General features: G+C 38.9%; 1 protein-coding gene across 11 annotated transcripts in view; it reads left to right on the plus strand.

The window, feature by feature from the left end:
* Positions 1-16,797, plus strand: part of TNKS2 (tankyrase 2) — a 49,424-nt gene that overhangs the window by 14,037 nt on the left and 18,590 nt on the right. For 10 of the 11 annotated variants that reach the window (XR_014789420.1, XR_014789418.1, XR_014789419.1 and 7 more), the window contains 14 exons: positions 1,213-1,288; positions 2,085-2,179; positions 2,898-2,964; positions 3,772-3,958; positions 4,940-5,061; positions 8,008-8,099; positions 8,320-8,398; positions 9,076-9,247; positions 10,230-10,309; positions 11,597-11,742; positions 12,671-12,836; positions 13,027-13,246; positions 13,972-14,081; positions 15,286-15,474. Coding sequence is in view for 6 of the 11 variants with exons in the window: in XM_084845820.1 (XP_084701946.1) it covers positions 1,213-1,288; positions 2,085-2,179; positions 2,898-2,964; positions 3,772-3,958; positions 4,940-5,061; positions 8,008-8,099; positions 8,320-8,398; positions 9,076-9,247; positions 10,230-10,309; positions 11,597-11,742; positions 12,671-12,836; positions 13,027-13,246; positions 13,972-14,081; positions 15,286-15,474 (1,801 nt within the window). In the remaining 5 variants the exon portion in view is untranslated. The remainder of the gene's footprint in view (positions 1-1,212; positions 1,289-2,084; positions 2,180-2,897; positions 2,965-3,771; positions 3,959-4,939; positions 5,062-8,007; positions 8,100-8,319; positions 8,399-9,075; positions 9,248-10,229; positions 10,310-11,596; positions 11,743-12,670; positions 12,837-13,026; positions 13,247-13,971; positions 14,082-15,285; positions 15,475-16,797) is intronic. The other variant, XM_084845822.1, reaches the window with a different exon arrangement.

Raw genomic sequence — 16,797 nt, forward strand, 5'->3', positions numbered from 1 at the left:
GTTTTTTCTAAATGTACTATGAAACTTCAGTCTGAAGCTCATGCCATAATCCTCTTCAGGCATTCTACGTGTGGGAAAAGGGAGCAGCAGGGACTACCTGAAACTTTCCCAGTGCGGGTAGCGGGGGGGTGTACCAGTGATGTCACTCTTCCAGAACATGTGGAATTGGTAAATTTTCCAATGCAAATTAGGTTCATTTGCCTAGGATCATTTGTACAGGAACATTTTCAGTTTGCATCAGAAAATGTTCTATTGAAGACTGTAGCACCAATATGAAAAACTAATTTGAAAAGCTCTTTTAAACCATTAATGTTCCAAATAATTTAAAGCAAGAAAATGACATCTTAGGGTATGTGATTAAAAACAAGAAGCTCAGTAACTACTGGTAGATTAAAATTTCCTAAGAGTGTCCTTGCTCCTGCTGTAGTATTATGCAATCATATGCATGTCTGTTCAGAAGTAAGCCCAATTGACTTCAGTTGGACTCACTCCCAGGAAAATTTATATAGTGTTTCAGCCTTAGAGCAGTATCTGATGATGTCATTCCACAAACTCAAAGAGCGCTAGTGGAGCTCTGCAGAATCTTTCTGTTGTGCATGAGTAATAGCAACTGCTTGCGCAATCATGGTTGAACAACTGCACTTGCACAAACAAACTATTATTATGAAATTGGATTGTGCTCTTTTCCATAGTTTGGAACCTAGTTTCTGCTAGTTCAATATTATTTGTGGTAGTGGAATGACACAGTTGGATACCTCCCTTAGTTTTTGTACCATAAAGTACAACTAGGTGTTTTAGCAACTAATGATTAAGCACGCTAAAACATACTGTGAAGTCTAATAGGTAAGAGAATAATGTAGTTGTTCACTCAGGCTTTCTCTGGCTTGTAATTAATTATAAATAATCATATGCTGCTCTTTCTTACTTTTCCTTGTATTGCTTTTATTGTTGTTGAAATCGTTTGTAATAGTGTATTTTAAATGTGATTTTTTAATATTTATATGTAAACTGCTTGTAGATTTTCTTAAGTGGTACATAAGCATGAATAAATAAATGCTTATTTACCACTATTTAAATTTACTAATTGAAAGGTGTTTTTTTTTTTAAAAAAAAACTGAGCCTTCATGTGGCTGTAGTGCCTTTGCAATATTGTATAAACTAAATAAAAAAATCATGCTTGAAAGACATTAAGGAATGTTAATTGCTTTCTAGAACTGGGAATGAAGAAAACCTAATGGCTCTTCTTACACCACTAAATGTCAACTGTCATGCAAGTGATGGCAGAAAGGTATTTTTGTTTAAAAATTTCATATTTTAAAAGGTTCAGAATAAAAAAACATTAAAACACTGTGGTACTATATTTTTGACTTTGTTCAGAGTTATTAATTTAGGGTAGTTGTTCAAGTGAATTAAATTTTAATTCAGGAATGTTTACTAGAAATAGAGATCTAATTTTATGTGACAATGCAGTGTGTTTACAGTAGAACACTTGGTTTAAAAGAACACTGCATTTTTGAAATTTAACAAAAATGTCACGAGTATGCATTCTTTAAATTTGCCTAAATACCTGCTGTATCAGTAAAAACACTAATGCACCAGGTAGCATTTATTACCTTCTGTAAATTACCTTTGTGTCTTGTGGAGGTATAAAGCAAAATCTGTTGCAACTTGCTGTTGATTACAAAGTCCTTTATGTTCATATAGCTAATGCGCTTGAAAGCATTGATAGGTTTTGCATAGAGTCAGAAGGTAAAATTTAATTATGCTTTAAGTATGCTCTTGCTAGTGGAAATAAGGCCTGCCTCCAACCCCATGTTTTTAACTAGAAATGCCCACTGAAATCTGGAGTAAAATCATACTTATGCGAGAACTAAATACCATAAGGAAGGGAAAGCAAAAACCAGTAAAGTTGAGAACTGTCATATAAGTTACAAGCTTTGAAGGAAAACCCTTTAGTTTGGGATCTGCCATACCATTGATAATGTAAGATGTTTTAATGGCTTTGTTAGAATTGCTTAAATTAGCAATTTGCCTTCTGATTTTTTGGTATTTAATTTTTAGATGTAATTATTCTTTATTTCTAGTCAACTCCATTACACTTAGCAGCTGGCTATAACCGTATTAAGATTGTGCAGCGTCTGTTACAGCATGGAGCAGATGTACATGCTAAGGATAAGGGGTGAGTGTTTTATGAGGTGTTAATACAATCTAGTAAAATATCCATGTTTCAAGTCAAAAATGGGCTTGTCTCAATTTCGAGCACTTTGTTCTAAGAACACACCAAAATGTGACTCCAGAAACTTTGAATATTTAATCAGATGATTAAATGAAGCTTTCAGACAACAACAAAGACAAATTTTAACATTAACTTGCACTAGTGCCACTTGGATTCTTTCTTCCATCATATTGCACTTTGCTTTATCAAAAGGCTGTACAACTCCAGTAACCCTCAATGTTTTCTCTTAGACTTCCAGACCTAATTCTGCAGTGTGCCATCTTCAGTCACAGTAAATAGTTAATTTTTAACATATTCCAAACAATTTCCACTGTTAGTTGTTGGTTTATAATCAGATTAACTTGATTAAAGCCCCCATGTTAAGAAGTAAGCAATAGAATTATTCATTGACTTTAGTAGGACTTTGTTACTGCTGTTTCCTCCATGGAAATGTGTTGTTGAACCCAAAATAAACACATATCTAGTTATATTATCATTGAGCCCAATAATGATGGCACTTTTCCCAAAGTGTCCATTCCCGTTTTGTCAGACACACAGTAAGGTTTTCTGTTTGATATTAATGATGAATGATTATTGATAATCTTTAAACTTCTTGAAGGGCTATATCTGAGTTTGTAATGCTTATGTATTTAATTACTGGGATTGTTATTTTTTTGTTCAGAGATCTAGTGCCTCTTCACAATGCTTGTTCCTATGGCCATTATGAAGTAACAGAACTTCTAGTAAAGGTTAGTTTCTTAATTGTCCACCACCTTTATGGGGAAGCTATTGTGATGGTTCACTTGCTATTCAGGTCACCCATATCTTTCAAAAATAGGCATAAATGTATGTGAACTGTTTAGTACACAGTCCATTTCAGTTTAGTATGTTTGTGTATAAAGTGAAACTACTTAATTGAGGGAAAAATTGGACAGCTTTTATTTAGGGATTCAATTCAAAAGGGCTGTGGAATATACCCAGCATGCACCATGGCAAATATTGGGTTAATTAACTCATGATTTGCTGCTGTTATGTGCTAACAATCCCACTGTTTAAGGGCTTCTAACTTTGGTCCAAGCAGTTCTGTTTTGCTTTTTATAAACAGGTCTCATGAGATGCTGCAAGCAAACATTACATTTGGGAGTGCAGGAAGCTGGAATAGGGAAGGGGCAGGGGATTGTTAAGTATTACAGGATGAAGGTTCTGGGTTTTTCAAGTTATATAATTATATTGGCTGTAAGGACTCCCTGTCCAATATGTTATAATAATTGTTCCTAGAATGTTGACCTTGGTTGTAGAAACCCTAATTCATATCCCTACTCTGTGGTCTTCGGTTCAGGGCATGTGTCTTGTCATGAACAGTGCATGTGTCTCCTCATGAACAGTCTTTGAGCTTATCAGAAAGGTGGAGTACAATTATAACATAATTTTAAGTCTCCATTTAGATGGGTGTTCCTGGCACAATGTTAAGCAGATGATACCTTCCCTGTGACATCAGAGTTCTACTTTAGCATTATCCAGGCGAAAATGAAGTATGATTCTCTTTCCTCTCCTAGCATGGAGCTTGTGTAAATGCAATGGATCTGTGGCAATTCACTCCTCTGCATGAAGCAGCTTCTAAGAACAGAGTGGAAGTGTGTTCTCTCTTGCTGAGCTATGGTGCTGATCCTACACTGTTAAACTGTCATAATAAAAGTACAATCGACTTGGCCCCAACACCTCAGTTAAAAGAACGATTGGCATGTGAGTATAGTGAATATGTGATTGAATTGGAAAGATTGTTAAACATTTTCCTATTTTCACTAGGGATTCATTCCTCTGGTTGGTTTTGATAGCCATTATTTATGATCCCCATTGCCCCCTGCCCATTCCCTGGTAAGCACAAATTCACAGATGAGACTCCAGCTCTTGGAGTTTGGGAACAGTTTCTAACACAACTCATAGAGTGGTAGATGGGTTCTGAATTGTATGGGTATCTATCCTTCAGAAATGTGACTGGCCTCCAACTAGTTCTAAATGGAAATGAGGGATCCTTTGTCTCCTCATCAGGATACAGCCATAATTTTTTGAGAGGCCTCACCCCACATACAGTACAGAGCAATGGCTTCACTCTCTTGGCAGGCTTTGCTGCAAAATACTGGTGGGACTATGCATGATTAAGTAGGTATTAGTAAGAGAGCCAGTGTGGTGTAGTAGGTAGAGCGTTGAACTGGGAGTTGGGAGATCCGGCTTCTAGTCCCCACTTGGTCGTGGAAGCTCACTGGGTGATTATGGGCCAGTCACAGACTCTTCAGCCCAAACTACCTCACAGGGTTGTTGTGAGGATAAAATGGAGAGGAGGAGGATTATGTATGCCGCTTTGGGGTCCTTAGGAGGAAAAAAGGTGGGCTATAAATGTAATAAACAAATGGACGGACGGATTTAGCAAGCCAGAAAATAGTAAAATTTTCCTAATTTCTTAAGACTTTTAAGGCATAATGTTCTCTTCCAAAACTAGGCATGGTAGTTGCCTACCAGGAAGACAGATTTACTTTTTGAAAATCAGAGAATCTGTCTCCCACATGTATACTACATGTTTTTTGCAGTAGGCATGCTAATAGAAAACCATATGAATGCTTGTTGGAAAACAGTTTACAGTGGTTTGAAAGGAGTACCATCCTAACAGAAACAAAATACTCTTGTGATGATGTTTGAGACCTATATTCCATTTGTTCTCTCTTCTAGATGAATTCAGAGGTCACTCACTTCTACAAGCTGCAAGGGAATCCGATGTAACTCGTGTAAAAAAGCACCTCTCTCTTGAAATTATAAACTTCAAGCATCCTCAGACTCACGAAACTGCCTTGGTAATACGTTGAACATATATTTTCATTTAATGTTTTGTTGTGGCTAAATTATGCAAGTGGAGTAACATATCAGAATTATTTAAGTGTTGCTTTAGGACAGGGATGGGGACCTCTGGCCTGTGGGCCTCAGTTGAGGCCTTCCCCTCAGAAGGGAGAGGGGGCATGACTGACTGAGCCCTTGCTTTGCTCCTCCCTCACCATGCAGCTGAGTCTGCTTCACTTCTCCCTTACATTCTCCACATTGGAGAAGGCAATAGGGGAGCAAAGCTGGCATTTCAGTGAGCTTCACTTTGTCCATTGTTTCCCTTGCCAGGCCCCACTCCCCTGATGTCAGGGATGAGATCTGTCCCTTAACAACATCTAGCCCATGGTGGGCCAGGAGCAATCTGGACCCAGAAAGATTCCCTGCCCCTGCTTTAGGAAAAATGGTATTGCTTCTTGAACTGGCCTTTGTAGCCATGCTGTTTTAACTTCTAGACATAGGATTTCCCCATCTATTTATTGATACTTACTTAAAGCTTTCAGTTCTTCCTAGGAGTGATGGTTTAGAAGAAGAAGAAGAAGATAAGATCTGAGCAAATGGTATATAGTGGCTGTGGCTACTTGTGACCCACCTGTGGCCTATAGCGCCCATCATCCTTCACTATTGGCTGGCTGGGGCTGATGAGAATTGTAGACCAAAACATTTGGAGAGCCACAAGTTGCCCACCCCTGGTGTAGGATATTTAGATGATTTGACTCAGTGGGCAAAAAGGAAATGAGATGACCCATCCACACAACATGAGTTATTGTTGTGTAGACTGCTCAGTGACCTTTGTGTACAATAATGCATAGAAGTGTTTTCTTAGTCTTAATTTTTTTTCCTGATACATTTCATTGGAGGATCAATTTTCTCATTTTTGGGTCATATGGTAAATCCCTCATGGTGAACTTCTGCCACATAATTCTTATCTGGCAAAGAGCTTTTGCCTGAAAGAGTTTTAATTTAGAAAAATTCAAAGCTGTCTGTGTTAGTGAGAGCACTTGAAAACTAGCTGTTTCTCTAGCAGAATAGCATACTGCCTGATGAGAAATGATGTAATACAATTCACCAGCTTGAAGATGACCCCATGCAAGATTATGTGTGAAATACCCTTTAAAAGCACATTGAAACATGTCCCTAGGGTTGTTGTTGTTGTTGTTCAGTCGTTCAGTCGTGTCCGACTCTTCGTGACCCCATGGACCATAGCACGCCAGGCCTTCCTGTCCTGCGCTCTCTCCCGGAGCGTCTTTACAGCATCGGATTTTCTTTTCACCGCCAGACACATCCACAGCTGAGTGTCCTTTCGGGTTTGGCCCAGCCGCTTCACTCTTTCTGGCGCTACTTGGAAATAACCTCTGCTCTTCCCCAGTAGCATATTGGACACCTTCCGACCTGAGGGGCTCATCGTCCGGCGTCATATCTTTTAGCCTTGTGATACGTTCCATGGGGTTTTCTTGGCAAGAATCCTGGAGTGGGTTGCCATTTCCTTCTCCAGTGGACCACATTTTGTCAGAACTCTCTGCCATGACCTGTCCGTCTTGGGTGGCCCTGCACGGCATAGCTTATGGCTTCACTGAGTTACGCAAGCCCCTTCGCCACAACAAGGCAGTGATACAACCCATCTATTTCATCTTTATATGCACTTCCATGAAACCATGCACCAAATGGAGGCTGTTATGCAGTATTTGCTTGTTCTGAGTGTTACTTTGATAGCTGTGTTTACAGTGAGACTGCTGTCTTGGAAGTGCTGGTCTTTATCACAAGTATTGTTCATTCCCATTGCCTGTATTCCTAGTCATTGCTGTCTGCATGTTCTCATTGGAGGCAAAGCTCAAAATCACAGCAAAATACTTCTTGAGTGCTTTAACAAGTGGTGTTAGTTTCAGTATTAAGGTAAATGACTTCATTTTATGGAGAAAAAGAAAGAGAGATGAAATAAAAGACCGGGGGGGGGGGGGGCAACAACACCTTTTTCAGCTCTATTCTCTCATAGTTTACCTTCCAGGGGCTGCATGTGAGTGGTGGGTAAATATATATGCAGCCTTATTCTCTCGCACACAAATAGTGCACGGAGCTGCCCTCACTGCAGCAATGAGGCTTGAAAAATGTTCCCATTGGCTCTGATGAGAGCTTTTTAAAAAGACTGATTGCTGTGCATGAGGGGGGCCATAAGCCAGAACCCAAGCCTCCGCAGGCTGGCAGTTCCCCACCTATGGTATAAGGAGTAAACTGTTGAAGATGAATGTAGGGCTTTAAATTCATGGGTTTAGGAAGTATGGTGGATAAAAAATATGTGTGTTAGGTGCCCAACAGTAGTTAAAAAAAACCCACTACAAGCTGTAAGAATTGCATTAATTAATATCAAAACTTTTGTGTGTGTGGCATAAGCTGGTCTCTTGTTAAAATGGAGAATACTATTCTCAAGATAAATTGAAGAATTAAATATTACAAATAAGAGATACTGTGTTCCAGTATTCATGAGAAAAACTCAAAGCTTTCTGGAAGAACATATTTTTTTTGCACATTGTGTATGTTTGAGCGAGTGAGAGAGAGAGAGAGAGAGAGAGACCTTAAAAATGGTCCTATGCTGGTGTCAACAAGAAAGTAGCACTTTGACATAGTTTTTCCCCAGCAGAATTGGTTAAGAGAATCTGTCTTCACCTTTATTTATTTATACTATGTCTATACTGCTTAATATCCTAAAATAACCTTTAGAATGTAATGTACCAGGTGTACTGAATTCTGTGTTAGATTTTTTAATTAATCCACATATATCTTATATATTATTTTCAAGTAATGGTGTAGTGTTCACCTCTTTTCCCAATAGTACTGAGTTACAATCCTAGCTGTTGGGATTTCACTGATGTAGATCTCTGATTAAAAAAAAGATCAGCAAATAACAAAAAACTTAATTATTTTAATAGCACTGTGCTGCTGCATCTCCATATCCCAAAAGAAAGCAAGTCTGTGAGCTACTTCTAAGAAAAGGAGCTAACATCAATGAAAAGACAAAAGAGTGAGTCGTCATTTCACTTTTTCTCCAATTCAGAGTACTGATGTGGTGGTTCTTCCCAACCCTGCGTGATGGGTTGGACTAGGCCACTCAAGGAGCTTCATGGTTTGAGCCAGAGTCTCCCTGATCCTAGTCTGATACTCCAGCCATTGCACTTTTGTTAATTATCAATACTCAGTCTATGAAAACTAAATGGAAATTGTATCATTTTTTTTTTATAAAGCTTCCTGACACCTCTCCATGTGGCATCAGAAAAAGCTCATAATGATGTTGTTGAAGTAGTCATGAAACATGAAGCAAAGGTATGGATTACTTTTACTGTAATCAGACATAGTTCCATACATAATTAAATAACATGTGGTTTCCCTTCTTCCATATTCTTGCCACCATATAGAGAGTGAAATGATGATTCTTGGCAGCTATTCTATGGGGCTTTGATAGCCAATCCATTTTTTAAAATGGGAAACAGAAGATGGTTGTGGGAGCAGAAATGTTGGAAGCTGGTATTGCTCTATGTGGTAGTTACAAAATAGTTCTCTCCTGTCCCATTACAGGTAATATTTAATAAGGTATCGTGTTCTGTATTCCTTGTTTTGTTGCACAAAATGCTAGTTTAGCCCCCTGGAGGCTAGTCCAATTTGCCCCAAAGAGGAGAGTCAACTTCAGGCTGGGTCCAACTCGATTTTATTGTTTGCAAGCAGTTCGACAAAGGAGCTCACGCTCAAAAGCAGAGTCGACCCTGGGCAACTCCCGCGCTACAGTTTTATCACCTCAGCTTGCATTCCATAGCTAGCGTGTCACTTTGATTGGTTGCTAGCAGTTTGCCTAGCTACCTTATCTTAGGGTTACTGCTCACTCATTCCAGGCATGCGCAGCTCTTACAATACTACATGCTGCTTAAGACACATTCAGTGGCTTTTAGGTTACATTTTTACTACAGTTTAAAACTGCATTCTTAAGATTCTGTGATAATCTCTAGGTCAATGCCTTGGATAATCTTGGCCAGACATCTCTGCATAGAGCAGCATACTGTGGCCATCTTCAGACATGCCGACTGTTGTTGAGCTTTGGCTGTGATCCATCAATTGTATCGCTGCAGGGTTTCACAGCCTCTCAGGTGGGAAATGAGAGTATTCAGCAGTTATTACAAGGTAATACTGTCACATTTTTTTATTTCAAGTTTTCTGCTTTTTCTCTTAATACTGGCTATAGCAGCATCATTGAGGAATACCACTGTTGGAACAGGACAGTTGATTGGGAAAATTTACAGCCTTGCCAGGAAAAGTGTAGCATGCTGCAAAATAAAAGGACTAAGAGCTGATTGTGAAACCATTATCCCTTGAGTGCATACATTTTCCTCCTGAAAAACATTCAGGAGGAACTTCAAAACGGAAAAGAAAACACAGTCAATTAATTATGGCCTAATTTCTTAATAAAGGTACAAATGGTTGGCGTCACGTGGTTATTGTACACTGTTAATGGGAGGGAGTAGCTTTGCCATTCTCCTTTCCAGATTGGAGGGAAGAGCATGATGGCTTGTTGACTCCTTTCATTTATCCAAGCTAGTAGTTCTGTAGCTGACTAGTGTGCTAAAAGTGAGTCTTATTTACTCTTAGCTACCCATGAAAAGGTGTATTATGCCAAATCACTATTGGAAGATAAATTCCAATTAATATGAGGAAGTTTTCTTGAATTATATACTCGGTAATCTGATCCACCACAAAACCAGTGCGGGTTAGCAAAGAGAAATACTTGACACAAAACTTTTATTTTTTCTATATAACAGTTTATCCAATTTTTGCTTAGCTGTTTTATTATAGACATGAGACATTTACTCTTTAAATACAGGATAATATGAAGAAGGGACAGGAAAACCTAAAGGGGAAGGAATGGGGACTGGGGAGAAAGGTTTACTGTTCGTATTGGATTGGAAAATGAAAATTTCAGATTGGTGGTAGAGTTGGTACATCTAGTCAAATTGCAAATAGAACTACAAGTCTAGGGTAGCTACATTATGTAGATTGAGAGCCTAAACTGGTGTTATCATGTCCTGAGGGTTAGTATTAATGACTGCTTATTCTTGTGTATTTTGCTATGTAAACTTGGTAAGGTCTTTTTTTACTACTTTTACAGAAGGTGTCCCTTTAGGCAATTCAGAAGCAGATCGGCAATTATTGGAAGCTGCAAAGGCAGGAGAAATGGACATAGTAAAAGTAAGATAAATTTTGTTTTTCTAATTTCTTGCTGTGAAAAAGACAACTCTGTTAACTCTGCAGGCTAATTTGTCATGAAGCTTATTCTTAAGTCTTCAGAAACAAATTAAATTACAGTTTATTGCTATAAAACCCTCATATTTAAAAAACCCTAATTTCTAGACAATTGCTGATTTTTCGAAAGTTTGACACCCCTTCCCCCAGTATTCTTGGACAACTCAGCTGCTGGACTTCTTGTTGTTTGTTGTTTTTAACTTTGTACTATGCACTATAATTAAATAAAACAATGAGCTTATAGGGCAGAATCCAACAGTGTCCTTGCACGTGCAGCCAGACCTGCCATTTCCAGTCTGCATGCAGCCAGACCCACAGCCCCTACCACTTGTAGAATGGCGATGTAGTGCTTCCAGAGGCAAGCCCTGAAACGAGCAAGAACACTCATTTCAGGAAGGAGCAGATCAGTCTTTGTCACTGGAGGTCCAGGTGACCTCAGTGGCTTGGAGCACCCATTACCAGTTTCAGTTGGTGCAGCAACTACACCGGTTCTTGGAAAGGGATAGCTTAGCCAGTATGATACATGCCCAGATAACCTCATGACTAGATTACTGTAATCCACTCTATGTAGGGCTGCGGTCCTGCCTGGCTTGGAAGCTGCAACTAGTGCAGAAAGCAACAGCTAGGGTGCTCAGTGAGACAACCAGTCATGTTCACATTACACCTGTGTTAAAAAAAAAAAAAAACTGCACTGGCTTCCTATTAGGACTGAGCCGTGTTCAAGGTTATGTTGCTGACATACAAAGCTCTAAATAACTTGGGACCAGGATACCTAGCAGACCACCTTCCCTTATATACCCAGTTGACCTTTCAGATCTTCAAAGGAGGCCTTGTTGATCATTCCGCAACCAACAGAATGTTGCCACGAAGTATCTCACAGGTGGGCCTTCTCGATGGCATCCACCTTCTGGAAACCCCTCCCCCCATATAGAAAATGTATGTTTTAAACAGCTCCTGCAAACACACTTGTTCACCCAGGCTTTCTTTGGCTTATAATTAATGACATGTAATTAAACATATGCTACTCTATTTTACTGTTCCTTGTATTGCTTTTATTGTTACTGTAGTTGAAATTGTTTTTAATAGTGCAGTTTAAATGTGAGCTTTAATATTTATATGTAAACCGCTTAGAGATGTTATTATATTACGCAGTATATAAATATTAATAAATAACTTTTTTGTTATTTATTATACATATCCAATAATATGTACCTCGACTATTGTGTTCCACAGAAGTTATGTACAGTACAGAGTGTAAATTGCCGGGATATTGAAGGGCGTCAGTCCACACCACTTCACTTTGCAGCAGGATACAATAGAGTGTCTGTGGTTGAATATCTTCTGCAGCATGGTGCTGATGTTCATGCAAAAGACAAAGGGTAAATGTTCTATTCTGTGTTTTTGGTTTTACAAATGCTTAAGTGTAGTGGGTAACGGGGCTGTGGCGGGGGCATTGAATTTTGGTATTCCTTGACTCATAGTATATGTTTTGAGGGACCATATGGCTTTGTGTGGCTAATGCCTTACCAAAAACGTTATGGGGGTGGGGGGAATCAGTCATGATACCGTGTGGTGCCTGTCATTGGTAGAAAAATTTGATACACATCCACTCTAATGCATATGTCAGGCACTGACATAAAGAGGAATGGAGAGTCATCTTCCTCTGCCCCACACCCTCCACTCACTATATTATATAATGCTATATGTGTTCTGTTCTGATGTCGCTATGTAGTCACAAGAATCTTAGTTGGACCTCTTGTCTGATACTTATTTCAGAAATTGCACAACATAATTTATGATAATTGTGTGATTTTTAAGTTGACCTTAAGAAGTATATATACTCTATATCTAATGCAACTTGAGGCCATTTCAGTGAGAAGCATCTGGATGACTACATTGTTCAGTCCATCCACAAACTAACATTGGGCAGTATTCAATATAGCTGCTGCGCTCCCACTCATTCCATTGCATCAGTTGGGTATACCGCTAGTGCAGCAGGGAGTTAGCACTTCCTAAACTAACCCCAGAAACTAGCGTTTCTAGGGTTTCTTAGAAACTGCTAACTCCCCATTGCGCTAGTAGCAGGTCCCACTGGCATTCTTCCTGCACCTATTTTTCCTTAGAAGTTCTGAAAGATTTTGGTTCTCACTGCCATTATATTTACTGTGTGGCTAGGTCAGTCAGAAAAAAAATATTAAAGCATTTTTAAAAGATACTGAAAAAGTTAGAATTAAGATTTTCTGCTGACAGAATGATGCAAGCGCTGACTGTATCTTTCACTGGTGGGTGCTTCCATAATATTTTCAGAGGCCTCGTTCCTTTGCACAATGCTTGTTCGTATGGACACTATGAAGTGGCTGAATTACTTGTTAAACATGGTGCAGTTGTCAATGTAGCAGATATATGGAAGTTCACTCCGTTACATGAAGCTGCTGCAAAAGGAAAATACGAGATTTGTAAGCTTCTGCTACAGGTATGTCTCGTGGAAAGCTGAAGCATGTATGTGGTGTGTGTAATCGTAATCCTTTCATTATTTCCATTTGGCAGGCTTTAAAATGTGTGTTTTAAAATATACAAATGCTCAATTGTGTTTTTATTTTGCATGGTTTCTTAGGTTATGGAAGTTAATGTATATGTTTCTTTCCAATTTCTTATTGACGTAGCATGGGGCTGACGCCACAAAGAAGAACAGAGATGGGAATACCCCATTAGACCTTGTTAAAGATGGTGACACAGATATTCAGGATCTCCTTAGAGGAGATGCAGCTTTGCTAGATGCTGCAAAGAAGGGCTGTTTGGCTCGGGTGAAAAAGTTGTGTTCCCCTGATAATGTAAATTGTCGTGATACACAAGGCCGACATTCTACTCCACTCCACTTAGCAGGTTAGTGTTCTTTAAATGTCATATTGGTGCTTTTATTGGGTCATAGCCTTCATAGGGGGAAAAGCCAATTGTAATTGTTCAGGAGTTGTTCTGGACTAGAACTACAGGTTCAGTTGAACACTTTGCAATGCAGCTTGCTATTTAAATCATTGTAAAGGGGCTTAGTAAAGCAATTGTCTAAATAGCAATAATAGTGGCAACTAGTAAATGTCTAATAGTGAGTGTACCAGTTCAGTTTCTGACATATTCCTACCTTGTACACTTGATAATGGTGTGTGTGAGTGTATTTGTCTTATACTGAATCAGACCATTGATCCATCTAGCCCAGTACTGTCTATTCTAATGGGCTGCAACTTCTCAAGTGTCGTGAGCAGAGGTCTTTCCCAGCGCTGCTTGCCTGAGGTTCTTTCTACTGGAGAAAAAAAGTCTGAAACTGGAATTTTCTGTATGCCATTGAAGTATGGCTCTCCAGCCTTAAAGCAGTTCCAGCTGGTTGCATGCATACAAGTGCATTGAGCAGGGGGTTGGACTCGATGGCCTTGTAGGCCCCTTCCAACCCTACTATTCTATGATTCTATGATGTTGTTTTTAAATCACCCACCTCAGAAATATATGGTTCAAGAAAGCTGAAAGGAAAGTGGGTGATCAGCTTTTATACTAATTCTTTTTGAGATGCTATCTTACTATCCATTAAAAATATTTGTTTTTGTCTTGCTGCCTTCTAGCTGGCTACAACAATCTGGAAGTTGCTGAATACCTCTTACAGCATGGAGCTGATGTAAATGCACAGGACAAAGGGGGTCTAATTCCGCTACATAATGCAGCATCCTATGGGGTAAGTAGCTTAAAGTCTTTTGAACCATAGACGTTCTGAAAATGTATATTAGTTTGATAGGATCTTTTTAGGCCCTCTTAATCCTCTTTTAAAAGCTTTTTTAATTGTGTGATAACAGTCACCTTTTGAAATAAAGGTTTCATAACTTGGACACAGGTTGCCAAAACTGGGATGTTAAGTACATGAGACTGTTGCTGTGGCCAATTTAAAAGATGTCTTGAAGTATGTTCTGCATAAAATGGGCAGATGAACCATGTACACTACCTTGAGCTCCTTGAAGGAAAGATAGGATATAAGATAAATAGTGTATATACCTTACATGGCAGTCAGCAGAACAGGTAGTGACTTGATATTGCATGTTCTGGTGACCTTCGTGCTAGGTAACCTCCATCAATGTGCTGTGTTCGCAGTGTTGTGAAACAGTCATGGCATTAAGTGTGCTGCTTGTTTAAATCTTCTAATACAAATGTGAGTGAAGGAATACACATTGAGGGAACTAGGGGCTTGGAATATGAGCTGGAAGTCCCAAACCTCGGCTTAGCCCTGAGGTCATTGGGTGGCCTTCGGTAAGAAGTTGTCTCTGCATCAACACCCCCCCCCAGTCTGTTATATAAAGTTGATAGTGGTTACAGAAGGGTTGGAGACAACCAGTTGAAAAGATAGTAACACTTCTGTACCATTGGAATCAATAGGATTTAAATTAGTAATGAGTAACATGTCCATTTATTTCAATGGGGCTAAAGCACAACTTAGTCTGGATCCAACCCTTAGTCTTTGGCCCTTCTGAGAAAACTGCCAAGAGTTTGATGATAGCTAGTGGATAGGGCCGGGTCATCTTGTCCTATTGAAGAGAATTTCAACTTAGATGTCTGCAGGAATCTACTTTTGACGGGGCTGTTTGCTTCTGTTACTACCTTTCTCTGTAGGCTTCCATGTACACTGGTAGGTTTTAACTAGATGATAGTCATTTGCATATTTAAATTTTGGAGGTTCTTAAAATCTATTGCTGCACAGCTACCACTTCACGAGCCATAACGCACATTACATTTTGTGTATTAAGGTACACTTGCCACTGATACTGTTGCTCTCTTTGCTGTGATAGAATGTATTTTGCATTATTAACTTTTTAGGAAATCCAAAGGCAAGTTACAGGAAAGTCTTTTTTCCTGAGGGTTGCACTACATAAATATATTTTATTTTCCAGCATGTAGATGTAGCAGCTTTACTTATAAAGTATAATGCGTGTGTAAATGCTACGGACAAATGGGCTTTCACACCTTTGCATGAAGCAGCCCAGAAAGGAAGGACACAGCTTTGTGCCTTATTGTTGGCACATGGAGCTGATCCTACGCTGAAAAACCAGGAAGGACAAACACCATTAGACCTAGTCACTGTAAGTGATGGGATTTTTTTGAGAAGTATAAATTAAGCTTCAGTTCCTGGCTGCTGGCCAGGACATCAGTTAAAACTTACTGTGGTGGGCTACAAGCTACAACAGAGTCAGGAGTTCTAAAATCTTCCTGAAGTTGGATACAAAGAATTTAGTTTAGGTGTAGTTTTTGGAAGTACATTATTCAAAGAGGAAATAAATAAGCAACTATATGTTATGGAATGTGTGTTCATTTATTAACTTATCACTTGGTCACTTTATCTAGTATTTTCTGGGCTAATTTGTGGCCTCCCTAATACAATTAAAAATTCTATTGATAAAAGTACAATTGATTTGAACCTGGCCTGCTTAATTTGTTACCCCAAAGGTTACATGCAGCATGCTAGCTATGCCTGGGACTCCAAAAACAGAAGCTGTCAAGCCACAAGACATGCTTGTTGGGCTGCAAATGGGAAGAATCCAGTGGTGTCCTGCCGCTATTAACGTTGTGCTAATGGAAACTAATGCTTATGATGGATTTCCTAGGAAACTCAGCACTCTAGCAAGCGCTATTGACACTGCACAAGCATTGGTTTCCACTAGCAAAACAGCAGTTGTTGGATCATCGTTGAATCCTTTCCTTTGACTTGTGACCCATCAGTTTATGCAGGCAAAACCAAATACATTTAAAAATTACATTTCAAAATTAAAATGTGCAGTATTTAATATATAATAAAGTTGAAATGCATTTTCATTTCATTCTGTTTTATCTAAAACTATTTTCCCTCAAATTTAAACAACAAAGATTCTTTCAGGACCTGAAAAGATTATTGTGGCAAATGCTTTTGTAGGCAAGAGATTATTTCATCAGATCTAACGTATTTGCTGTAACAGACTAAATATGGATACTTCTCTTAGTTTAAATTTGATATAATTTTTTTTAACTTTCTGATAAAGTAAATGAATTCAGCTAGATCCAAAAGTAGGATTTGTTATTCATTACCATGTTAAAGGTAGCACCATTGTGCGCTTGCTGGTACTTTAGGAGCTTGGAGATTATTCTTACACTGCAATCCTGCACATGTGTACTCAGAAGTAAGTCCCATTGAGTTAAATGGGGTTTATTCTTAGGAAAGTGGGTATAGGATTGCAGCCTTAATCTTACTATAGTATTTGCAGCATGTAAAATATACTTGTCATTTTACCCTTGCAACAAGATTATGAGGGAGGTTAGGCTGAAGTGAGAGTGATTTTGTGCAGGATTTGCTTAAAAGTCCATGGCAGACTGGAAATTTTAACCTGCATCTCTGACACTTAAAGCTAAAATGTGAACCACTGTGCGTCAGC

This window comes from Heloderma suspectum, chromosome 3 (assembly GCF_057233095.1).
Source record: "Heloderma suspectum isolate Gila_16-S chromosome 3, 16-S_ref, whole genome shotgun sequence".
Lineage (NCBI taxonomy): Eukaryota > Metazoa > Chordata > Lepidosauria > Squamata > Helodermatidae > Heloderma > Heloderma suspectum.